Raw genomic sequence first — 27,250 nt, forward strand, 5'->3', positions numbered from 1 at the left:
ACTTGGCTCTACTATATATATATATATATATAGAGAGAGAGAGAGAGAGAGAGAGAGAGAGTGCCTCTCTACGCTTTCGAAAGTACAAAGACCTTCATACTTGTAAATTATTTTTAATAATAGAATATCAGAATCGGCGATCGGCTTCATAAGGAATGATATATGTTATTAGAACTATTTAGAAATTAAATTTTATAATTTTTTGTTATCATTTATCATGTGATCAAAGGATCTAAAATATAATTATTTTAATAATTGATGTGACATGTCTATAAATTTAATAGTATAGAGAGTGATAAATAAGAGATAAAAATGAAGCTAGGTGAGATTGCGGTGCATATACGGCGAAGGCGGTGCAGGGTGCAGGCACTAACTTAATGAAGGAGAGAGCGAAAGAGATGACGCGAAAAGGGCCGCCAGGGGACTAAGATATTGCTGCCACATGTTCGTGGGCCCACCTCGGTGTTAGTTGGAGCACATTGATTTCCTAAAAGCAGGGGTGCCGGCTACTCTCTCTCTCTCTCTCTCTCTCTCTTCACTGTGGTACCGCTGATGGAGGGAGACGTGGAACGGGTTCCATGTATCTGGGTTTTGTGTTGGAGCACAAAAAGATGATCAGGTCCTACAGTGACTAGGCATTGTACAGACCCATCCCTATTTGTTGGATGAAAAATACTTATTACCGTTGGTGTGGAGACACTACTTTACAATCGTCATTTTCAGAGGTGTTTCAGCTATGACCCATAAAAATCTGACAATCAATGAGTGCTGGGGGGACAACGGATGGAACTGGCGTAAGATATTGGGATGCGGCACCAATATTGATTACGGATTAAATACTACGATTTCATTACTTATGGCGCGGGTGTCAAATTTCAAAACTGAGAAGGGCCCTGACAGTGTGCACTGGCGTTGGACTCCTGACGGACTTTTTTCAATCAAATCAACCTACTCCTTGTTGTGTGACGGGGGTACAAGGGACGTTCGCGCCAAAAAGATTTGAAAACTTCGTATCCCTCTCAAAGTGAAGGTGTTCTGCTGGCTCGTCCTCAAGAAAAGAACCCCTACTGTGGAGAATCTACTAAAAAGAGGATGGGTCGGCAACACATACTGTGTGTTATGCAGGACAGAAGAAGAGTCAGTTGATCACTTGTTCACCCAGTGCGTGTTCTTCAGATTTCTAGTGGTAAAGACCTTGGAAGATGTCGAGCTAAGAGACTTGGGCGAGGAAGTGACTTTGGTCTGGGACATATGGAAAAACAGGAAGGGTTCAGCAAATTCAAGCCCCGGGCTAATCGGGCTAATTGCCTGTTGGTGGGTTGTTTGGGAAGCCAAAAACGGTGCGATCTTCAGATTGACCAGGCAAGATCCCTTCAATGAAATTTACAAGATTAATCAACTAACAAGTCAGTGGGAGCAACTTCATCCATTAGCGGGAGACAATTGTACTGGTTAACCTTTTATAAATTTATACTCTTTTTTTTTCGTCCTCCTCGAGGCTTGCGATGTCTCACTCATGTAGCTTAGTTCACTTTTTTAATGAATGAAGCAGGTAGCGTGCTACCTTTCCCTCAAAAGAAAAGAAAATACTTGTTACATGTAAAAATAAAGCTTACATTTCTCTTATTTAAGTGTTCATAAGTTTTCAAAAACATTTAGTTTATTACAAATGGCAAAGGGTTTGATGGTTGGTATCCGAGATTCAAGTTCGAATCCTTGTTGATTTACATTTTCAGCTAAGTTTATTTTTGAATGAAATAAACGAAGTGGTAGCATGCTACCTATCTCTCTCAACATTTAGTATATATATTTATAAAAAAAAGTTGATAAGGGACCGAATGTAGCATCAGTAAAGTAGAATTTTTGCGTAGGGTACTGAATCTTGTCACATGGCAAACTAGATATTTGATTTTTGTAAGATACATATTAACATCAGCCCAATGACAGAAATTAAAGAAATTCATCATTGTCAATTGTCACATCCAACCGTATAAAACCTATGCCTAGAAGGTCAAAATATAATTTCTACCAAATGAGCCTCAAATTAAAGCTTTTAACTTGGTACCTACTTAGATGTCGGAACAAATTACTTGTCGAAAACTTATACAAAGTTTTCTTTCGTGATTGCTAGGGGAGAATTTAACTTTAACTTCTTGGAAGTCATTGACAATTATGATTTCGAGGGGGAATATGGAATGCGTTTTTAGATACTTGGATATACTCTTTTTGTACATCTTTTTGTGATGCATTAATATTTCATATGACATGAATCTTTGATGGGTGTGGTAACGTAATTATTGGTATGTTTAATTTGAGACCAGATACTTTACACGATAAGCATGGTTTATTTTAGAATGAACTATGTTTAGGGGGTCTTCATACATTTTTACTTTATAATCAAACTAAGGTTCCTTTTGGAATTATGGGAAAGGTGCATTACATGCTTGAGAAAGTGAAAAAGAAAAATAATAGAAAAATATGGTAGGAAAATAGTTATTTTATATTAACCAATATCACGTTACTTTTTTTTTAGAGAGATAGATAATATGCTACCCGCTTCGTTTATTTTATTTAAAAATAAACATAGCTGGAAATGTGAATCAACTAGAATTCGAACTTCGGAACTCGGGCGCCAACTACCAAGCCCTTTGGCACTTGCGCTAGGGACGGTCGGTAATATCACGTTACTTATATTACAATTAGTCAGTTAAGATATGATTCTACAATTCTTCAGAAAAACAAAAAAAACACTTCTTTATATATTCTTTAAGTTACCTCCTTTTGGCTTCACAATGTGCGGCGTTCCTATAGAAAGGGATGATTCTTCCCAACTTGTATGAATTAAGCCTAAAATTATTTAACTGATTATTTTGTTGAGTTGCTAACTAGAATTAGATAATAAGTGCTCCTTAAGTAGAATTAATTTAAAAATTATTAATTATTTTGTTTTTGAGAAAAAGGTAACATGAAGATACAAAATAAGTAGGATTCAAACTTAAAATCTTAGGAACCAACCACTAAGTCCTTTGCCGCTTGCGCTATTGATAATATAATTTTTTTTATATTATCACTTTTATAATAATATTGAAGGATAGTTGAAGCAAAAATTTCAAATTTATTTTATTCTGCTTTCGGGTTACAAAGAAAAGTGTAAAACCTTTTATTTGCTAAGTAATTGATTGTTATTTCAGTTATACAAAAAATACTTCAAAAGTACAACTAGTCAAAAAGCAAAACCGCTTTTTTTTTGTGAGTTTATCAGCAGACTTCTATTCAGTCAGAACTCTTTGTTTTTCTAATTTATTATAACATCCAAGAAGATACGGGTTTGAGCTCCACTGATAAAACACACCAACAAAAATCAAACTTTCGATCTCAGAAATAACAACTCAGATAATAACAACCGACTTTAAACACTAAATAGCTTATAGGAGGCGGCATGCTTATTCGAAAACAAGGATGATACATGGCAATTGATTTGGATAGAGCTTGCTTGCTTGGATTCATGCAGAGGCCTGAGTGGTAGCTACATCATCAATAGATTTGTTTTAAAAAGAAAAATATAAAAAATATAAAAGAAAACATGCATCATAAATTCGTGTCCTTGACTAGGTACTCCTTTTCATACCTGTGATTTGATTCTCTCTCTCTCTCTCTCTCTCTCTATCTCTATCTCTATCTCTGTACTTAGATCTCTCTCCCCCCCTATTTTCCTGCATAAAGCTGCTCTATTCTGTTATGTGGTAGCAGTATTTAATGAGGTGGCCATTGGGTGTGATCGCGCAACTTGTCACGTTTAAATAGAGAAACTTGAGCTCGGAACATATGGTCGGTTTTGGGGCCACATGGGGCTTCGTTTTTTCTGGTTGAGAATGTAATCATATATATATATATATATATATATATATATATATATATAATTGAGCTAGAATATTTTTATAAGTATCACTCCTTTGGTACTATTAGGTTTTTAGCCCTTGGATCTACTCCTTGATTACTAATAGCCCTTGGATCAAACACTATTCCACCTACCACCAACCACCACCAGCTACCACCATCATCCCAACCCTACATTTCTCTATCAAAGGATTAAAAACTCACAAGCACCATCCTCTTGATGCTTTTAGAAGTATTCTAGCTCAACTCTCTCTCTCTCTCTATATATATATATAGTTTTGCTAGAATACTATCGATAGTAAACGAGCCGTTTGACTTACCTATTTATTTTCGATGATAAGCTTCCAAATGATGATCGGCTTACGTTGAACATGATCTATACATTTGAAGTGTTTAGAAATCAAATTTCAAATCTTTTCGACATCATTTGCCTAATGATCAAAGGGTTTCAAAATTTATAATATTAATAGTTGATAAGAGGCGTTTTCTATTTAACGGCGTAAAGATATCCAAATCAATTGAATTTGTTAGAAAATTCTTTAAACTATTTAAACAAGATCTATACTCTTGATCTTGATTACAAGACTCTTCATCATTTTTTAAAGAATATTCATTTTCAGTCATTCATTTTTCTATTCACTTGATGGATAAAAGAACAATATCGAAAGTGCGTGAAATTTAATTTCTAGGTAGTTTAAATGGTTTAGATCATGTTTAACGAAACCGATCGTCAATTTGGAAGCTCTATCATCGAAAACAAATCGGTAGTAAAAGGCTCGTTTACTATCGATAGTATCCTAGCTCAACTCTATATAATATATTATATATATATATATTATATATAATATATATATATATATAGTTAGCTAAAATACTCTTAAAAATACCATGAAGGTGGATGTTTTTTGAGTTTTTAGCTATTGGATGGAGAGATGTAGGGCTGAAATGATGGTGGCAGGTGGTGGTAGGTGAAATAGTGTTTGATCCAAAGATTATTAGTAATCAAGGAGTAGATCCAAGAACTAAAAATTTAGAAGTACCAAGAGATTGGTGTTTCTAAAAGTATTCTAGCTCAATTATATATATATTTAACCCTTGGATGAAAAATTGTAGGGTCAGAATGATATTAGTCGGTTAGAGTTGAGTGGTCCCCACTGGGTTATAGTATTTAATCCAATGGTTAGAAATAATGAAAAAAGTTGATCCAAAGGCTAAAAAACTGGTAGCAACAATGGGATTTTGCTACTAATAGTAGCCGAGTCCAACTCTATATATATATATATATATATAGATAAGTCAAGTTCAAATAACATAAGTGTAATAGTGAACAGTATTACACTCTTTTTGAACCGTTGATCTAAATATAATCCAAAGATCGAGGTAAAACAATGGCAACTTTTTTAATTTTTATGTCAAAATACTCTTCCCTACTCTATAGGATGTGACACCACTTTAATAGCCTTGGATTTCACATTAAGTAATATTATGAAACTGTACATTGTTACACTAATTTTTTAACTAGTCATTGAGTTAGATCAAATAGCTTAGCAGTTTAGCTATTTGTCACATTGCTATAATTGGCCTTTGAACTTTACTTTGTTAATAATTTCATAAAAATTTTATTTATTTTGATGTGAATTGTTGCAATCAATTAAATTTTGAATTTTTTATAAAATTAAATTTCAGTGTATTAAAATCAATTGCAACCATCCAAAAGCATCGAAAGAAATAAAATGTTGATAATTTTTATCTAAATATTGTCAGTTTTTATATGAATTATTTTGCTGTAAAAAATTTGCTTATATTTGAGATTATCAACCAAAGTTATCTCAGTTAGTAAAGAAAAACTGATTATACAGTAGGTTTACAATGGAGGGGAAAAAAAAAGAAAAGAAAAAGGGAGTGAAACCCAAGGCTACTGCAGTCATTTCAAATCCTATGAAGTAGAGAAGAGTATTTTAGCAAAGAAACAAAAAGTTGCCCATTGTTTCATCTCAATCCTTGATTTGTACTTAAATTTACGGTTCAAAAAAAGTGTAATACTATTCATTGTTACACTTATGTTATTTGAACTTGACTCTATATATATATATATATATATTGCAACATTATTTCCCACAACTTGACTCCACTTTTCTATCTATTTTAATATATATATATAAAATATTATTAAAATATTTTATAAAAGATCTGAAGGTTCAATTTCTGCCATGCAGTTTTAAAAAGATTTCTGACAAGGGACAAAAGATAGCCAACTATCGGCTTGATTCAATTTCTTTAATAAATAAACTAAGTTATAAATATAAAGCAAATAACTTTTGAATTTGGAACCTTCCAAAAGCAAATAACTTTTTTAACAGAAGGCTATTTCATGGGTAACTTGAAGTAAGAATAATTCTTCTGCAACATAGAACTAAAATTAGTTCAATCATAAAAATTCAGTTTAATTTTGAAGTGTTCTTTTGGCCATGGGTGCTTTTATGGTACTTATAATTTTTTATTTTAATCAAAAATAAAAATTACTTATATTTAATTTAAATTTGAATAAAATAAAAAATTTGCGAGGCTGATATGGGGTGCCAACAATAAAAGCATAATTTATAGACAGAAAAAATATGAAATATATATTTCACCCCATCACGGAGGCAGAGCAAGTGGTGGGGCGGGTCTCTTACCCCAAATCCGTCCCGTCTGCATTCCTATTGTTGAACCAACTATGAATCCAAATTTTCTAGCACTTGTAGCTAATGCCGCAAATAGGCCAGATCCGTCCCCTCTGCAGCTGTAATATTGAACCAGCAATGAATTCGAAGTGTCTGGGATTTGTAGATGGGCCCATGTTCTAAGGCCTAATTGTAATGTATTAAATTTGAAATTAGGTCCATGTTCTAAGGCCCATTGAATTGGGCCTAATGTTATAGGTTCGGCCACGACACCTTACTATTATTACTTGATGTGATGGACCATTTTCTGCAGGAATGGGGCTTTGATCCACTCACATCGCTGTACACCGGTAGTGTAAAGTGTTTTTCTTACAAGCGGTGTATGTCCAGGAGGTAAAGTATTTTCCTTACAAGGGAGTGGTTAGATTTGAACTCGACGGGAATGTTCATGTTAGTTCAAGCAATTCTATGATTATCAAAAGAATCAAACCAAAAGATGGGCACCTTATATTCACATGAATCTTAAAAATTGAGGAGATTACATAGAGGAATAAGAAATTCGTACATTCAAACGTTAATTGTTACGTATAAATGATGACAATGGTATCCATCGTTTTCCACCTGTTTACGAAGCCTCTATGTATCACTGAGCAAAGAGAGCGAAGAAGGAGAATATAGAAGTCAACGCAACCGCAATCGATCCCGGAAAAGCCCCGGTGGATCCACTTTCCATTGCAGGCGCTGGGCTCGGAGCCTCTTGTGCGGTAACTACAGCAAAAGCTATTGTAAGAAACATTAGAAGTGCTTTCACTAGAAGCGCGAGAGAAGCCATTACGGAGAGAGGAGAGACGGAGGTGTGCACGTAGAAATATGAGTTGCTGAAGAAGAAGAAGCTATGTTTGGGTCATTTTCTTATTATGAGTGATGGTGCAGAGAAGTGAATTCAGAGAAAATGTTGCGGAATAGCCATTGAGAAAAGTACAGCTTCCCCAGCGTTTGAATCCCTGCTTTTGTGGAACGCTCGATCGGGGCGCTGCAGTGGGAATTTAGCCATTGAAATGTTAAATGCGTGTGCGTCAATTATAGAATATTGACGTACTAAACTAATAATAAAACTCTCAAAATAACTCTCACATATAAAACTTTACGACTCAACACACCTCTTACACATCCTCACTCTACTACACTATACCTCACCACATCACACTACACTTCCTCACACATCCCACTCACACCACTCACACCTTGCTTCACTACTTCATCTCACTCTTCACTCTCACATACACACCTTGGTGTGGAGGCCTCACACCTATTTATAGGTCTCCAACCTATCTACATAAGCACTCTAGAATATTCTAGAGTATTTGCTTCGAGAACTCACTAAAGTACTCTATTAATAAGTAGAGAGTACTATATTCCTAGAGTTTTCTAGAGTGCTTCATTAGCTAGTAGAGATTTGGAAAGGAATAAAGCATTCTGGAATGTTCTATTAAAGAGAGAGAGAGTTGCCTCTTTCATCAATTAATGCAAGTGAACAAAAAAAATGCACCATGGTAGAATCTCAAAAACACGAATTATTTCAGTAAAAAATTGGTTTATATGAATTGTGAAATGATAAGCTCCATCTCAGAAACATAATAATTATTTTAGATTTGGCTTCTATGCAAGGAAAATCGTTACGCTTTTTTTTTTGTTTGCTGAAACAATATTTGCAGTGAACCACAGAAATTGCTACTTGGTTAAATGGATCGAATCGAGAGAAACTTAAAAGTTAACACTAGCATTATGCATTTGGTAAAATAATAAAAGATGTTGTTTTGAGTAACAAAATTGTACATATTTGGAATGTCTCACTATCACACTCTCACTACACAAACAAATTAATACTAATGACCGTCCCTAGAACAAGTGGCAAAGGATTTGGTGGTTGGTACTCGAGATCCAAGTTTATTTCTAAATGAAATAAATGAAGCGGGTAGCGTGCTATCTATTTCTCAAAAAAAAAAAAAAAAAAACTTTAAATACGGTACCTTTTCTATTTTGAAATGAGCAATGCTAGTTGTACAATCGAAAATTGATTATATTTTTACAACTTTATTATTCAATAGTCTATATTTCTTTACTAGTCTTATTCTCTTCTTGTTTTTATTACTAATATCCAAAAATAATTTTGTAAATTCTATTCTATCTCCCATTTTGGATTGTGAACTTAGCATTCTTTTTTGAAATAAATCACCACAAAACTCGCTGTTATGCTAAATGGAAATCAATATTATTAAAACTGATTTTAATTAATGTGTGAATCTCTACGAATTGAGAAAGTATGCTAATGCGTAGAGTAAATATAAGAGAGACAAAATTATTATAATAAATTGGTAAAGATCCATAAAACAATGATGCTAAAAAAAATATTAGCAAATTATTATTTGCCGAAATATAACTTTAGCACGCGTCATTTGGCACCATTTATTAACACACTCATACATATAGCACGTGTCGATAGTGCAAAAACCATAGTTTCTAACCAAGATGCCTATTTGGCCCACACGTGTATCTTCACACATATGTACGATTATATAATAATAATTAAGCAGTGTGACGCACATAGAGATGTCAACAGGTCGGATTCGGGACGGATTTTTAAAAATCCGAACCCAAACCCGACTCCAAACCCGAGATTCGATTCCGAATCCGAACATGACGGATTTTAAAAATTCATACCCAAACCCGAACCTGACCAAAAATCCGAAACCCGAATCCGAACCCGAATCCGAACCCGAAAATTTGAATCCGAAACATTTATTTCTTTTTTCAATATTTCAAAATATATTATATTAAATATAAATTTTTAAAATACAAATTCAAATATAACATCAAATTTTTATATATATATTATATATAATACAAAATAAATTTGGGTTCGAGTCGGGTTCGAGTTCGGGTTCAGATAGGGTCCAATCAAAATTCATATCCGAATTCATATCCGTTGGGTTTCTATTTTTTACATCCATATCTGAATCCATATCCATATCCATCGGATATATCCGTTTTATTCGGGTTCGGATTCGGATAAAATTTCGGATATCCACGTACCAGTTTTTAAAAGGTGATCAATTGTTTATTTGGAGTTCATGTATGAGTATATAATAATTAAGCAGTGTGACGCACATGTACCAATTTTTAAATGGTGATCAATTGTTTATTTGGAGTTCATAGCAAAGATGAACGTGCACATGGTCACATGTCACACATTTTGCATAATGTGCAAAACGATTACTCAAAGTAGAGAAAGTTTATTGCAAAAAAAAGGTAACTCACCAAATATTTACCTACATTCATAATATACGGAGAACAATTCAGTTACATAGGCAAAGGAGAACCAAACATGCTCCAAATGGTAGTCCCATCCAAGTGCATCGAACCAAATGTGCGACTGTCCAAGTGCATTGAACCAAATAGAATTGCTACTTTCGCTTTAAAATAGTGAATAATAAAAGGGCTAAGTTAGGAAGCACAACCCACATTTCTTGTGGTAAAAATAATCATTGAAAAATGCCATTTTAAAAAAAATTAACAATTAGATAACAAAAGTGTCCTACTCGTCATATTTTAATCACAACAACAGCATACCTATAATTATTTAAATTCGAGAAAATTTACCACAACACAAGGTGCATTCATATGTGAGTGATATGCAATGTATAAAGAACCAAGTTTTATATTAATGTTTGAATATTCAATGCCTAAACATCAAATAATTTAAAAAACTTATCATATTAAAAAGAGCAGTAGTCCGATGTTTACATATATTTTTAGATTAGATATATAAAGTATATTTTTAAAAAATTAATATTAACAAATAACAGTGTACACTGTACTGTTCGNAAAAAAGTAGTAGTCCGATGTTTACATATATTTTTAGATTAGATATATAAAGTATATTTTTAAAAAATTAATATTAACAAATAACAGTGTACACTGTACTGTTCGTTAGCACGCATCAATTTTTACTAAATAAAGAAGTTATACCATTGCCATACCATAACTACTCCCGAGGAGCAGTTAATTAAAACCCGGTTGATACTTGATACAGAGCTTACGAAGCGAATCAGGATCTTATTATTAAAACAGGAAAAAAAAAAAATTAAAAAGAAATCGAACCGGCGGCGAGTACCAACCTCGGAGTTCGAGCCATGGACGACTACGCCGCCGCCGCGGCGAGCAGCAGCGGAAGCGGCGGCGCAGGAGGAGGAGGAGAAGGGCGCCGGCGCAGCTACTGGCGGTGGAGCAAGGCGGACCTGTTCCCGGAGCCGTCGTTCCGGAGCTGGGGCGCGTACGGCGCGGCGGTATCGGCGACGGCGCCGAGGCTCCGGGAGCGGCTCCTCCACCGGTCGACGTCGGCGGAGGAGCTGGTGGTCCTCCGGCGCGAGAGCGAGCACCCGCTGCGGCGCTGCCTGTCGTGGCTGGACCTGGCCCTGCTGGGCTTCGGCTCCGTGGTGGGCTCCGGCATCTTCGTGCTGACGGGCCTCGAGGCCCGTGAGGCCGCCGGCCCCGCCATCCCGCTGTCCTACGCCGCGGCGGGGCTGTCCGCGCTGCTCTCGTCCTTCTGCTACGCGGAGTTCGCGGCGGAGGTGCCGTCGGCGGGGGGGTCCTTCTCCTACCTCCGCATCGAGCTGGGCGAGTCCGTCGCCTTCCTCGCCGCCGCCAACATCCTCCTCGAGGCGCTCGTGGGCGCCGCCGGCCTCGCGCGCTCCTGGACCTCCTACTTCGCCGCCCTCATCGGCCGCGACCCGGACTCCCTCCGCATCCACGCCCCGGCCCTCGCCGCCGGGTTCGACCGCCTCGACCCCATCGCCGTCGTCGTCCTCGCCGCCACCTCCTCCCTCGCCGCCGCCGGCGCCCGCCTCACCTCCTCCCTCAACGCCGCCGCCTCCGTCCTCGGCCTCGCCGTCATCGGCTTCGTCCTCGCCGCGGGGTTCGCGCGCGCCGACCCGGCCAACCTCTCCCCCTTCCTGCCCTTCGGCGCCCAGGGCGTGTTCCGCGCCGCCGCTGTGGTGTTCTGGTCCTACACCGGCTTCGACATGGTGGCCACCATGGCCGAGGAGACCCGCGACCCCGCGCGCGACATCCCGCTCGGCCTCGTGGCCTCCATGTCGGCCATCACCGCCGTCTACTGCGCCATGTCCCTGGCCCTCGTCATGCTGCAGCGCTACGACCGGCTCGACCCCGACGCCGCCTACGCCGTGGCCTTCGCGAGCGTGGGCATGGGCTGGGCCCGGTACGTGGTCGCCGCGGGCGCCCTCAAGGGCATGACGACCGGCCTCCTCGTGGGCGCCCTCGGGCAGGCCCGCTACACCACCCAGATCGCCCGCGCCCACATGATCCCCCCCTTCTTCGCCCTCGTCCACCCCAGGACCCGCACCCCCGTCCACGCCACCATCCTCGTCACCGCCTGCAGCGCCGGCGTCGCCTTCTTCTCCAGCCTCGACGTCCTGGCCAGCGTCTCCTCCATCAGCACCCTCTTCATCTTCATGCTCCTCGCCCTCGCCCTCCTCGTCCGCCGCTACTACGTCAGGGACGCCACCCCCGCCCCGGCCCTCCGCAAGCTCTCGCTCCTCCTCGCCCTCATCGTCGGCTCCTCGGTCGCGCTCTCCGCCTACTGGAATTCGTCCCACTCGGATCGCTGGGCCGGCTACGCGGTGCTCGTCCCGCTCTGGCTCGCCAGCACGCTCGCCCTCGCGGTGCTCGTGCCGCAGCAGCGGGCGCCCAAGGTGTGGGGCGTGCCGCTCGTGCCGTGGCTGCCGTCCCTCTCCATAGCGATGAACCTCTTCTTGATGGGCTCGCTTGGCTACGCAGCCTACATTCGGTTCGCCATTTGCACGGCGGTGATGGTGGTTTACTACGGGCTATTTGCGCTCCACGCGACCTACGACATGGCGCATCAGGTGGACAAGTTTGCGGAGTCCAAGGACGACGAGGGAGTAGGAGATGGGGATCCGGACGTTCTGCCGAGGAACTAGTTACTAGTAGTCATTGTGGGGAAATAACTTCTTCTCAGTTACCGCCCACCATTTTCATCTGCGTCTGTCTTATTTTGAAGTGTCAATTGTGTTATTATACTACGCTGTGATGATTTATTGTCGAAAAATTGATTATTCGAAATAGAAAATTCTTGTCATTGTTCTTGAAGAAGAGTACTCTGATCCTAATTTGGACTAATAAATACTGAATTAACAGTTGCCTAAGGTTATTTTTTGTGCGCCCAAGCGAGTACAGAAAAGGTCGGATCCGTGGTGCGTTCTGTGGTCTGTTTTCCCAATGATTATAATTGCCTAGAAGATCTGCTCTATGTTTTACTTCCTATCATATTATTCTCATTATCTTCTTATGCATTCTTGTATTAATTTCTAGCCGCAAATAAAAGGCTTCTAGCTCCTGGACGGCTTAAGATTTATTCCTTTTTGATTTGAAAATAATTAATTAATCAACTATTAAGACAATTGCAGACGTAAGATGAGACGAGAGAAAGGAAATTATGCTTTCGGGAGATGAGCTCATGCTGTTGAAGTTTGCTGATGTACCCGTCTTTGGCACCATGGTGCTAACGAGGGGAGTTAAAGAGTATATAGAATGAGGGAGGGCTCAATAATTAAGTGTGGAAATCCAAATTTGAAATAGTCACTTTCTTAAACTTACTTTCGGGAGATGCTTTATGTCTATACTTGAGCAATTTTCCTTCTCACACGCTCGCAAAACTTTCAAATACTATTCACTTTTGAGACGAGATCTTCCGTCTACTATCCTCTTATTCCTTGTTTCATCTCTGTATTTTCAAAGGAGAAAAGATGCCTCTCATCTTCATCCGAAAAGTCGTAAATGCATCTTCCGTCCTTCTGTTGCTTTCATTTGAATAGTATACCTCTCATCTTCAGCTGAAAAGTCGTAACTGTATCTTCTCTCCTGTTGCTTTCATTTGATAATAATACAAAGGGATGGTGGTGCGCCTACAGTCTCATTTCTTTGACAACAATTGTCAAAGCCGGAGATCTTTCCTTCATTTTTTTAAAAATTCATATATGAGGGCGAAGAAGAAAAGTTATCCTAGCGTGCATCGGCTTCTTCATTCAAATTAGTTGTGCGGCTGAGATTGAGCCTTTTCAGGAAAAAGTTTGCAGCAGTGATGATTGGCTGGGAATGAGCATTCACTTTTATTTTGTTAGTTCACTCTTCACCTGAGCAAGATTTTAATAAGAATAAGCTGCTCTGTGATCATTGGATGTTATTTAATCCTTTCGGGAGGCTCTCGACTAGTCTTGCCATTGTTTCTCCTCCTAATGTAGTGACATAACCTAATATCAAGGAGCTAACTAATGCTAAATTCAACTGCATCAGTTATTATACGGTGAAAGAGCTACAAAGGCTTATTTTAATGCGTAACATTTATGGAGGTTGATTCTTTATTTAGCCATCAAAATATATGTTGAAAGGCATAATTCTACAATCAAAAGAGAGAGATGTCTAAGAATTGACTGAAATAGACGAAGAATCTCACTAGAATGCTGAAAAATCTGAGAGAAAGAACTGAGTCATGTATTTGACAGATTCATACTTCAAGTTGAAATGAAAATACAGCTTAATAGTCATCTCTTCATCAATTGCTCACTATCTTTATGGAAAGCAGCGAAATAAAAAGACATTTTGTTTATGGATTATCTTTGAACTAAGCCGTGAAATAAAACGAAAAGGACGTAAATATGCAGTGTTTCAGAGCTCTGCTGATGCTTTCTCCATGTCCCCCTTCTTCTCTGCTTGCTTTGTTAACGCCTCATCAGGGTGTGCATGGGCCATATCATAAGTTGCATGGACTCCGAAGAACACATAGTAGATCATCATTATTCCCGTGCAGAGACCGAACCTTATGAATGCCTGAGATCCTAAAGAACCCATGAGGAACAAATTCGTCGCAATTGACAGGGACGGTAACCAAGGAACTAATGGCACTCCCCACACTTTTGGTTTCTGGCACTGCGGCACAAACAATTGAATCCCAAGTGTTCCGAGTATCCAAAGAGGGATAGTTACCAAGTACCCGATCCACCCGTGTGGTCTTAATCCCCAATAAGCCGAAGTCGCCATTGAAGAAGCAATAATTATCAGCAGGCAGATAACCAGCTTTATCAGATGAAGGCGAGAGGAGACCCCTCGCGCATAGTATCTCCTCACGAGAAGCGCGGTGGCCATCATCATAAAGATGAAGAGTGTGCTTATGGAGAGAAGGCTCGCCAATACGTCGAGGCTTGAGAAAAGGGCAATACATGCACTCGCGACGGTAATAAGAAGAGTGGCATAAATAGGCGTTCCGGTTTTCGGGTGGACGAGAGCAAACAATGGTGGTATGATATGGCTTCTAGCTATGTGAGTTGTGTACCTAGCTTGCCCCAGGGCTCCGACGAGAAGTACGGTGGTCATCCCCTTGAGAGCACCAAGCGCGACGAGGTACTGCGCCCACTTCATGCCCACACTCTTAAAGGCCACAGAGTAAGCTGCGTTTGGATCGATGTCGGTATATTTCTGCATCATGCTTAGTGCAAGGGCCATGAGGCAATATATTGCCGTAATTATCGACATGGACCCGAGAAGTCCTAATGGTATGTCTTTCGAAGGATTTCTTGTTTCTTCGGCCATGGTGGCGATGTTATCGAATCCACCATAAGCGAAGTAGACAATTGCAGCTGCACGGAAAACACCCTGGACGCCGAAAGGGAGAAAGGGTTTGAGATTGCTAGTCTTGGCATGGGCGAATCCGGCGACGATAACAAACGCTATGACCAAGGAGTGGACTGCCGACGCGATCCAATTGAAATAAGAGGTCTTCTTAGTGCTTATCATGGCCATCGTCGAAGTGATAATGAGGATCGCCACTGCGAGGGGGTCTAAGAGATTGAAGTCCTTGGCGAGGTTCGTGTGGATTACTAGAGAATTCGCGGGTAAATTTAGTAGTGTGGTGAAGTACGAGGTCCAAGACCTTGCCACCGCCGCGGTGCCGATAATGCTCTCGAGAATCAAGTTGGCCGCTGCTATGAACGCCGCAAAGTCCCCCAGTTCTACTCTCAAATATGCGAATGAGCCCCCTGCCACCGGGATTTCGACCGCAAACTCGGTGTAGCAGAAGACCGAGAGCATGGCGGAGATACCCGACGCGACGTACGAGAGAACTATGGCCGGTCCGGCATGGTCGTGGGCTTCTTGTCCTGTCAAGACGAAGATTCCTGCCCCGATGACCGAGCCGAACCCGAACCATGTCAGGTCCCACCAGTTGAGGCAGCGCTTCATCTCGTTCTCGCTCTGCTCCCTCAGCTTCTTGAGCTCCGTTCCCTCATCGGACCGGCCGACGAGCCGGTCCAGGATCCGGTGGCCGGTCTGGCGGAGGGCGGTCCGGTAATTCGACCAGCTTTCGAAGGACTTCTCCGGGAAGAAGTCCTCTTTCCTACATCTCCAGTAACTCCTCTGTTCGCATCCATCAGCAGCAGCCGCTCCTTCCATTTTATGCTTCTAGCAGTAGAGAAGTTGCTTCCGAGCATTCAATAAATAAGCCTGTGGGTGATATAAAGATAGGAAGCTTTTGAATGATTTGGAGGTCAGCCTTGGAAACATATGCAACCATTCGAAGAAAACGTTGCCTATGCTTTCAAATAATGATTGTGAAAGGTTTGGAATCCATGACATTTTGGTGGTTGGTTCCATACTCTTTGATGAAGGCTTTTTGTCTCTATGTCATAGATCTTTATCTCCTCTTTTTTTTTATGTCGTTGCGGTTGCAGGCCTACGGAATCTTGCTGAAACTAGGAGACACAGCTGCCCCCTCCATGTTCCTCCATATCCCATGTGTTTTTTTTTTTTTTTTTTTTTTTTTTTGAGAGATAGATATCACTCTATCCGCTTCGTTTATTTTATTTCGAAATAAACTTAGCTATAAGTGTGATTCAACTATAATTCAAACTTGGGTCTCGAGTATCAACCAATAAGTTCTTTTGCCACTTGCTTTAGTGACGGCCGGTTGTGTTAATTTATTAGTTTCAAGTAATGTGAACAGGTGAATCTTAATCATTCAGGGCAAAGTACTACTTATTTAATAAGACATTTATGGAACTTGACTGATAATTATACTTAATCATCTTGGAATTTATTTGATTATTGAAGTTCATCTAAGTACTCAGAAAACTTAAATTCTATTAGCAATCCTCTTTCCTTTGTTTTTTGTTAAATGATCCAGTTTGTGGTGCTTAATTTGTTTCTCAGTTCATGATAGAATAAGAAATATTGTGCCCTGAAGATACGCCCATAAGTTGACCAACTTGCAGATAAGGCCACCAATTTTTTGGATTAGAACATCAACCTGCACAAACTTGTCGTCATTCTCTTGCCAAGACACCCTTTTTTCAGAAAAATTTTCCGAAGACACCCTCTTCATCAATTACAAATTTATTTTTCTCTAAACTTCAGGGACTTGGTCAAAATAACTTAAAACATTTAATTACATTATCTTTAATGCTACACTTCCTTGAAAATATCACCTCACATGATGCTTTTATTTATTTATTTTTCTGACATAATGTTAGGTTTGCTACTTAAATTAAAGGGAAAACTTCAAAAAACCCCCCTGTGGTTTCGTGCATTCTCACTTTGCTACCCTGTGGTTTAAAACGTATCAATTTACCCCCCTGTGGTTTCATTTTTATTTTTTCGGAAGCTTTTTCGTTAATATTTCGTTAAATTATATACAAAAAACTTCAGATAACCATCTATATTTATCGAATAGTCACTTTAGTATCCCTTAATTTTAACTTTGTCACTGATTTTAAAAAATAATAATAATAAAATTGATAACAAAAAGATAAAAACAAAACCACAGGGGGGCAAATTGATACGTTTTAAACCACAGGGTAGCAAAGTGAGAATGCACGAAACCACAGGGGGGGTTTTTGAAGTTTTTCCTAAATTAAATGACTAATTTATCTCGGAGTTAAAAGTTGTTAAATCAGTGAAGTCATTGTTATTCAATCAAAGTGTAAGAGGCTATGATAGACTTATTACGAAGCCCGACCAATCAAGTTAATTTAGATAGAAAAAATTGGGAATTTCTCCCATTTATTGATAACTTTGTTAAATTTAATAATTTTAATCAATTTTAGCAATGAAAAACAAGATAATGTATAGTTAATAAATTATAGAACCATTTGAATTTGATAAAATTTTTAACAAAGCTAAGTATTAAAAACTCACATTGAAAAGTTTAGCAGCTGTGGAAACTACCAAGCTGGAGTACGACAGGGTACGTTCACATATTAAAGTGAAGTATGGTACTTTTTTTTTTTTTTTAATTTAAAGTCTATTGATGTTTCAAAAGTATCTTTTCGGGAGTCCTAGAGAGGAAGTTGCGATTTGGGTTGATGTATAGGGGCCTCAATGAGGAAAAAAAAAAAAAAAAAGGGTAAATTGCACTACAAGTACTGAACTCTGTGAACTTTTAGTCTGGTCTTATTTTAGTCCTCAAACTATTCATTTAAATTAGACATTCGAGTCCTCCAAACTTTTGGATTGTTTAGCTAAATCCCTATGGCTTCGTTTGGTTCGGGTATAAATAAAAACTATTTATTTCAGAGATAGGTATAAGTCTAAATATAAGCGAGAATTACACCAATTTTATATTTAGATAAAAATTAAATTGTTCTCGAGAATAGAAAAATTAGTGTTTGGATATATAAAATGGAACAAGAAGAATAATAGATAGTTATAAATAGAAAATAATAATATTATACCTCTCATTATATTTAAATTTAAATTTTTAAATTTTATATTTATAATTTAAAATTTAAAATTTTAACTTTTAAATTTTAAAANAAATTTAAAATTTTAAAATATTAAATTTAAAATTTAAAATTTTAAAATATTAAATTTAAAATTTAAAATTTTAAAATATTAAATTTAAAATTTAAAATTTTAAAATATTAAATTTAAAATTTAAAATTTTAAAATATTAAATTTAAAATTTAAAATTTTAAAATATTAAATTTAAAAATTTAAATTATAATTTATAACAAAAATCTCTCTTTCTCTCCCCCTCCCCCTCTCTCTCTCTCTCTCTCTCTCTCTCTCTCTCTCTCTCTCTCTCTCTCTCTCTGTAGCAGCGGGGGTGGATGGAAACAAGCTTGGTGGGAACAAGCTTGTTTCCATCCTGGGTGGGAACTATTATGTTCCCAATCCAAAAACTATCTATAGATCGAAAAGCTACAATTTCATGGATAGTAGGATTCAAATGCCAAAAAGGAGATCAATGATTGGTGGATACTTGGTATACAAACGTTGAGATAAACCGGGTGTAGCCAATATTTCTTCTTCCTATAAATAAGGATTCTAGGATAGGGATTAAATGAAATATTTAAAAAGTGTAAGGTCTCAAATATTAAACTCAAAAAAGTTTAAAGACTAAAAATGACACTTATACGAAAGTTCAGACACTATTAACGGTGCAATTTACTTTAACAATGTAATTAAAAGTTGAGAGAAATGTTTTTGAAATGGCCTACAATTTATCTGAAAATCTATAAAAACCTATAAAAATCGTAAGCGTGACATTGATCTCGACACCGAAGCCACAAGAACACTCAAAACTGTTACTCAGAAAATCGCTCTCCAAATTCGAGCTGCAAAAATGAGCAGCGTTCGCCTCCCTCAACCCACTTCTCTTCCCACCCGAACCCCCGCCATTGCTCCTCCCACCACCACCCAGCCGAGCTCTCCACCTCTCCTCCTCAAAACCCTAACCCATGGCCAACGCCGAACCCACTGGGCCTCGACAATCCGTCACCATTTCCGTAACAATGACCACCGCAGTTGCATCGCTTCCTACCACCATATGCTCGACGAGAACATCGCGCCGAACCCCAAAACCCTAGCCCTCGTTCTCAAAGCTTGCGCCTCTTTACGTGACCTCAGAGCCCTGAGACTCCTACACAACGACGCCCTGCGCTTTAAATTCGACTCTAATGCTCCTGTGGCCGCAGCGCTTCTTGATGGGTACTTCGCGTGCGGGTCGCCTGCGTTGGCCCACCAACTGTTCGATAGAATGCTTCACAGAGATGTCGTTTCTTGGACCGTCGTTATTTCACGCAGTTACAAAGATGGGCTCTTTGATAAGGCGGTGCGCTGCTTTAAGGCAATGGTGGAAGAGGGCGTGGCTCCGGATGAGGTCGCGCTGATTAGCATATTGTCGGCGGTGACTTGTTCGGGTTGGTTGTGTTACGGTCATGAAGTCCATGCGTATTTGATTCGGAATTGCTTCAAATATGGCAAAGCTCTGGCCACTAACATCGTAAACATGTATTGTAAGCTTGGGAGAATCAAGTACGCCGACAGGATTGTGCAAACGGATGCTCGGGACGATGTAGGAGCATGGACTGCGCTCATGGCGGGCTATATTGCGTCGAGCGACTTGTACCCTGCATTGCTTGTATATCAGAAGATGACAAATTTGGGAATTGAGCCTTCGGAAAAAACCATCAGTTGTGCTCTAAGAGCTGTTTCCCATCTGGGTTCCCTTTCTCTTGGGTGTCAGATACATGGTTTCGTAGTAAAGCAACAGTTTGAATTAGACAATCACATAGTAAGCAGTTTAATTGACATGTACAGTGTGTGCGGGGCTCCCGCTCGGTTGTGTCGCCAGATGTTCGATGAAATGCCCATGAGAGATGTGGTTTCATGGACTACCATGATATTGGCCTATAGCCGGTCCGGAGAGGGACATGCTGCAGTTCAATTATTCAATGAAATGCGAATGTCCGGCGTTCCACCTGACTCTGTTGCATTCATTGCTGTTCTCTCCGGTTGTAGCTCATCGGGCTTGCTATGTGAAGGATTTATGCTCTTCAATTCGATGGTTCTAGATTACGGAATAGAACCGACGGAGGAACACTTTGCTTGCCTGAGAAACTTGATAACCAAGGATGGGAAGTTAAAAGAAGCATATGAAGCAATTGAAGAAATGGGCATTAAAGATAAGAGCAGCATTTGGCAAGCTTTCTTAGGGGCTTGCAGACTTCATGGAAATGTGAGTTTTCGCGAAATTGCTGAAAGAAAACTGCTGAATATGGATCAAGGTGATGGTTCAGCATGATGATTTTTTTTATTTTTACACGTGAAAAAAAATTATTTGCTATAACTATTTTTTCCTTTTAAATGTGTATAGAGAAATACACGAACTTAACAATTCAATGTTGTCTTATAACATTCCATCAGTGTTCAGATGCATGTGATGGTATTTTCTCCCTTCTCTTGCCTAAGTTTAAAACACTGAGAGCTGTGCTTTATTGCTCAAGTTTCTACTTCTCTCTGGGCGTAAAATAAGCAATTATTTCGCTACTGGAGAATTTTATTCCATAAAATTGATAATATTTTATGTGTCGGTCCTATCTCTTTGCATTGTCAAAGTTAGTGTTTTGTTTGGTCGCACGAAAATTTTAATTAGCATATCTTTTTGATTTTAGTTAAAAAGCTTAATAGTATTTGATAGACGAGGAATACAATAAAATGTTTCGAGTTGATATTATGTTTGATTTTGAAGTCATATTTTCCGAATAAGATAGGTTAATACGGCGTCCTATCAAATTATAAATATTATTATTTTTTAAGAAAAAAAATTAAACTCCTAATTTTCAATCATATAAAAAAATATATATATACTGAATAAATTATTATTAAATATTTTATTCTGATATCCAATACAGCATCTCAATAAAACAGACCTATATAGCTTGTTAGACGACTAATGACTAAGCCTCAACTAGTCCGACTCTTTTTTAGCAAGTTGGGTCCGGCTTAGGTCAGTTTGTCAGTTGTAACTACGTTTAAATTTAAAAATCTTATTTAGCTCCACATAGTTGCATCTACCTATATGTTGTAGTTGGATTAAAGATCCAATTGCATCTCGAAAAAGTCACACAAGTGGAAAAGAGTAATTTGGTAAGGGATAGCTTTATCTATCTACTCATATATTAAAATTAAAAAGGAATAAATTTTTAATTCTTAGGTAATCTTATCATACCATGTGTAAGATAATAAAATTTGTTTCTCTCAAAAAAAAAAAAAAGATAATAAAATTTGTGGATGCAATTTTCAACCATGAGCAATCAAGTAAAAAAGTTATAGTTATATTACTGTTAATTACATACTGTCAAACGGATTAGCTGTAAATATGCAAAGTATATGTCTAACTATATGCATTTCTAATAATATGATATTTATAATTTCATGAGATCAAGCAATCTCTTCAATCAAAACTTTCAACTGAGAAAGGACTCGAAGTAGACAATAAAATTGGCTTATGAGATAATTTCAAGGGTTAATAAATTTAGGGTGCATAAATAAAACAAGTATCCTATCTTGTTTGTCCTCCCATTGGATTTAGGGCTAGCAATCCAACTCGTTGTTCGCGAGACAGTTTGTGTTCGTGTGAAATTTTTTTCAACTCTTTCCGAAATCAAAATAGACTCCTGCCGTACCCTGCCTCCCTAGTGGAGTCATTTTAGCCCCTTTTTTTTAAGCTCACACTTCCTTTGATGTTCTGAATTGGGTATCAATTTTGCATTCGGAAGAAAATTAGGTTATTTCCGGAAATAAAAAAAATAACGACCTGAACCTTCACTGGCTGACGTGCCTACTCCAATGAGTCTATCATACGGTGGTGCAGAGTGCTTGCTGCAGCTCCAGCTACTAAAGCCAACCAATAGATCTGTTCATACAACAATATTCCAACTCGTCTTCCTGCTCCAGTTTTTTCTTTATGCCTTCGTTCAATTTCCTGCGCAAGTGAGACATTCTCCAGAATACTTCTTCCTTTCACAAAGGCTCCTTGATGTTGGGATATAATCCTAGGTAGGATGCTGCTCAATCGATCATTGAAGAGGCGTGCAATGACCTTGTAAAGAAAATTACATAGACTAATTGGCCTAAATTTCTTAAGCCTGGCAGGCCTTCTCAATCTTCTAGAACACCTATGGTCATTGGGGAAGATTCCGATGAATCAGAAGATGAAGAGCTTTTGATTTGTCAAGATTCTACTCCAATTTAAAGTGACTCAGAAGACGAGCCTCTTCTTTTATTGACGTCAAGTCGAGCTGATATCCCCGCTCATGAAGACGAGCAGGAGGAATCCGAGAAAGAAAATGACCCAAATCACACTCCTTTACTTGAGAATGGGGAGGTTAATGATGTGGCCCCTGCTTTCTCAATCCAATCTCGTCAAGGAATCGATATACTCACTTGATTGCTATGCTGCTTTCTATTCTTGCAAGTTAGGGACACGGAGAGGCATCGCTCATCCCTTATCTAATAATATTCACTGGACCAATTCTCCGAAAGTTAATAATCGTAGATTGATCACTGAACCTCCCACTGATGCCGGTTGAACTGCCAAAAACGTTGAAACACACTCGTGCTCGGCCTGCAGCAAAGTTCCGCAGGTTAACTTGGCAATCTAGATATCGGCTAGGTGGGAGACGAGACGGCAGTGATTGGTCTGTTAAAAAGTCGGGGCACCACATGTTGGGAGGGAAGAGAACTCACAACAAACAAACAAACGAATCTAAAAANAAATTTTTAAAATAAGAATAGGGGTGGGAACAATTAGTAAAAATAATTTATTATAATAAATTTATAAATTTGATAAAAATAAATTTTTTTAATAAATTTATAAAGTTTTTAAAAATTCTACTTATACTTAAATTTAAGAAAAGTAATTTATTATAATATTTAAATATAATTTATTATAAAATTTATTATAATATTTAAATATAAATAATATGTATTAATATAGTAAAAATTAATAATTTTATAATAAAAATAATATATTATAATATATAATATATAATATTTATATAATTTGGTTTTAATTTAATTTATAATTTTAATAAAGTTTGAAACTAAATATTGGAATAGCACTATTCCACCGAAATGGTGGAACAGTAAATAACAAGCTATTCCAGAATAGCTGGGAATAGCAAGGTTTGATCAGGATAAAATATTTCGGCCAAAAATTATTCTATTTGGTGGAATAGCGCGCTTATACCCCGAATCAGAACCAAACGGGACCTTAATAAATAATGTTCGAAAAGTAATTGTGAGTTGTAGATTCATCTATTAAATAAATAAATTTATTTGAAGATGGATGAAGTGAATTAATTAAAATAAATCTATATACCCAAACCACAAAATACAGCAACAAGATCATGTAAAATTTGCTCACCTATTATGTAGGTGAGTAGGTCTATGATTTGTATTTTAATCTTTAAAAATCTATAATTTATTCATTTGTTGCAGTAATTTTTCAATGCTGGAGTTCAAAAGAGTTTGTTAAATTATAAAATTATAGTGTAAGAGCTATGCAAGTGTATAAAATATTTTTGTGGTTGCTGTGAAAAGTAATTGTCAGTTGCTTGGTGTGCAAGATTTTAAGACTTGAACTTAGGCAGTGGATGACTTGGACTTCTTTTGTTTTTTCCTTGAAAACAAAAGACTACCATCATATCTAATAATCGTACCATAAAATTTTCTCAAAAGCGATCTTTCTTTAATACCAATAGTAGGGGACAAAAATTTTATGGACAGCGTGTCCATAAAGAATAATTTGAGGATGTACGGATTGGCGCCGATGGCACCCGAGCCACGCGGGGCTCATCGGCCCTGCTGCTCTCCCTTTTGGGATAGCGGTGGGACTGTTTTCGTGCACCCGATGCATCATTTTTATTCTAAAATTTTATTTTTTATTTTTTAATTATAATTTAATATAATAGAGATATATACTATGATTTTTAAAAATATGTGTAAAAGAATTTTGAATCCTGAATTTTAAATTCTTTTATATTTATTTTTAATATATATATATAATTGAGCTCCTCCTATATTTTTAAAAGTATCAAGTAATTGGTACTTGTAACTTTTTGGCAGTCAGACTATATATATATATATATATATAATTTAAAATTAAAAATAAAATTTTTAAAGTAAAAAATGGTGCACCAGGTGCACCAAAAAAATACTGTTGCTCTAGGCGCATAGAAACTAAATCATCATTAAAATTGATGCAGGCCTAGTATAATAAAAAGCACTAAGGGCTGTGCAAACCGAGCGAGCCGGCTCTGCGGTTCGACTCGAGTTTCGGCTCGATATTGTGCTCGCTCCGGGAGCTTCAGACTCGAAATAAAAAGCCGAGCTTGGAACAAAATAAAAGGCTCGAAATTCATTTCAAGCCGAGCTTGAGTATTACTCGGCTCGTTCGAATTAGGCTCGAAAAGCTCGAAAATCTCGAATATATATATATATATATATATATATATATATATAATAATATATATATATATATATATATATATATATAATATATATATATATATAGGCTGGGACTACTATACTCTTATGAGTATAGACCCCTTTGTACTCATAAATTTTTAACCGTTGATTGATGGGATGTGTGGTTAGGATGATGGTGGTCCCCACTTAGAATGATAGTGGTCCCCTAGGGTTGAGTGGGTAGTTGGTTAAATAGTATGATCTAACGGATGAAAATGATTAATGGAATAAATCTAAGGGTCGAAAACTTATGCCACTGTTTGGTTGGGGGTTAAGGGGTGGAATAACCCCTTAACCCCCAATTTATACCCAAACACCACTCTTTTAGGGTGGGGTTAGTAAACCCCACCCCAAACCGGGTTAGCGGGGTTTACTAACCCCACTCTCCCTCCCAACTTTAACCCCGCACGCATCCTGAGCCCTCACCTTTTTCTTCTTTATCAATCATTAACCCCACTCCGCCACCCAACTTTAACCCCGTACGCATCCTGAGCTCTCACTTTTTTCTTCTTTATCAATCATTATCTTCTTATCCCACCTACTCCAAACAAACACTTTTTTTCACTATCCTAGACTAACTCTAACCTCCAACCAAACACAAAAAAATTTTAACACCATTTTAATCCTGAACTTAACCCTATCCCTGGAATAGTTTGTCACGCCCCAGGGGCCGATTTTAAAAACCTTTTAAAAACAGAGTTGCGGAAAACGTGCCATTTTTTTTTTTTCAACCTGGCCCACGCGACGTACAGACCCGCCACAAATACAAAGTTCCTCTGTCCACTCGGACAGAGTCTCCTTTGTATTTGCACGGCGTACCAGCTATACAANCTGCGGGAGAGGATGTTCCACTTCTCGCGCGAGGCCGTCGCGAGGCTGAAGGCGAGGGCGAACGAGGAGTGCGGGCGAGGCGACTTGTCGTCGTTCCAGTCGCTGACCGCGCTCCTTTGGCGCGCCGTCACGCGCGCGCGGGGCCTCGCGCCTGGGCAGGCGACGAGCTGCCGCGTGGCCATCGAAAACCGAGCGCGGCTGCGGCCGCCGCTCGCGAAGGAGTACTTCGGGAACTCGATATACGTCGTCGCCGCGTCGGCCACGGCGGGCGAGCTCCTCGCGCAGGGAATCGGGTGGGCCGCGGCGCTGGTGAACCGGGCCGTGGCGGAGCACACGGACACCGAGATCAGGGCTAAGGTCTTGTTTAAACCAACCGATCGAGTTGAAATTTTAATTTGCATTTTATCTTCGCGTAGAAATTTTCTCTAGTAAATACTAATGTAGAAGATCGATTATTAAGTTGCTGGAAAACGGTAACAGTAATATTTTTTGTACTTGGCAGTTGGGGGCATGGATGGCGCGGCCCTTTGTGTACACGCTCCGCGAGTTTGACGAGAACAGCGTGATGGTGGGGAGCTCGCCGCGGTTCGACATGTACGGGTGCGAGTTCGGGTGGGGGAGGGCGGTGGCGGCGCGGAGCGGCGGGGCGAACAAGTTCGACGGAAAAATATCGATGTATCCGGGTTGGGAGGGAGGGGGGAGCATGGACGTGGAGCTGTGCTTGGTCCCGGAGAACATGGCGGCGCTCGAGAGGGACGAGGAGTTCATGGGCGCCGTGTCACCGCCCGTGGAGATGGAGGTGCTGCTCGAGGGGATTAATTAACGGGAGATGCATGCTGACGAGATTGATCGAGCTGGGCATTAGTAATGCTGGATCTACAGCCACCACTAGTGTTTTCTGTAATATTAAAATTTCAAAAGATTTATAATAAATTTGAGGAGGGAGGATGACGGTCTCTTCATGAAGAAGTAAGTACGTTGTTAATCTAATGGTCCTTTTTGAATTGTTGGCCAACTTTAATCAGTCTGTTGTCTGCATAGCTTGAAGAGTACTAGTCACTAGAAGATTCTGAATTGGAATTATGTCAGATTGTAATATATAAAATTTTTAATTTTCTCCGTACGTGCCGAGTTACTAACATTATTAATTATTAAATTAATTTCCTCCATCTAAATTATTTGTCACGTGTCCGCGAACTTATCTCCTTTGATGCCAATCTTTTGCATCTATTGTTTTTTTTAATATTTTATTTATTTTTATTATTTTAAATTAATACCATTCCGTTAGGAAAAGTCCCACTTACTCACCAACCTCGCAACTACGGAGCCTTGACCTCGGACTAGATCGTGCCAAGTGGACCGAACGTGTTGTATTTTTTATTTATTTTTGTAAAACTGTTAGAACCCCCTCGCCTTTAAACTGTTTCATTGAGTATATAATTTAAAATTTAAAATTT

At 38.8% G+C, this 27,250-nt stretch overlaps 4 protein-coding genes and 1 long non-coding RNA gene across 5 annotated transcripts; 3 read left to right on the top strand and 2 right to left on the bottom strand.

Annotated features, from left to right (window-relative positions):
• LOC109716701 lies at positions 3,273-3,756 on the bottom strand. The gene is made up of 2 exons (XR_002218016.1): positions 3,629-3,756; positions 3,273-3,526 (listed from the first exon to the last, which is right to left on the bottom strand). It is a non-coding gene; the product is annotated as an uncharacterized LOC109716701 (long non-coding RNA).
• LOC109716795 (cationic amino acid transporter 5-like) lies at positions 10,541-12,752 on the top strand. Its single transcript, XM_020242374.1, has one exon. It carries the CDS (start codon positions 10,754-10,756, stop codon positions 12,578-12,580), a length of 1,827 nt encoding a protein of 608 aa, XP_020097963.1. The 5' UTR covers positions 10,541-10,753; the 3' UTR covers positions 12,581-12,752.
• LOC109715947 (cationic amino acid transporter 5) lies at positions 14,130-16,405 on the bottom strand. Its single transcript, XM_020241186.1, has one exon. The coding sequence runs from the start codon at positions 16,101-16,103 to the stop codon at positions 14,325-14,327; it is 1,779 nt and encodes a 592-aa protein (XP_020096775.1). The 5' UTR covers positions 16,104-16,405; the 3' UTR covers positions 14,130-14,324.
• On the top strand, positions 19,273-20,733 carry LOC109716615 (pentatricopeptide repeat-containing protein DOT4, chloroplastic-like). Its single transcript, XM_020242151.1, has one exon. It carries the CDS (start codon positions 19,273-19,275, stop codon positions 20,731-20,733), a length of 1,461 nt encoding a protein of 486 aa, XP_020097740.1.
• On the top strand, positions 25,805-26,616 carry LOC109716616 (BAHD acyltransferase DCR-like). Its single transcript, XM_020242153.1, has 2 exons — positions 25,805-26,150; positions 26,296-26,616. Exons 1-2 carry the CDS (start codon positions 25,806-25,808, stop codon positions 26,614-26,616), a joined length of 666 nt encoding a protein of 221 aa, XP_020097742.1. The 5' UTR covers position 25,805.

This window comes from Ananas comosus, linkage group 10 (genome assembly GCF_001540865.1).
Source record: "Ananas comosus cultivar F153 linkage group 10, ASM154086v1, whole genome shotgun sequence".
In the NCBI taxonomy this organism is placed as follows: Eukaryota; Viridiplantae; Streptophyta; class Magnoliopsida; order Poales; family Bromeliaceae; genus Ananas; species Ananas comosus.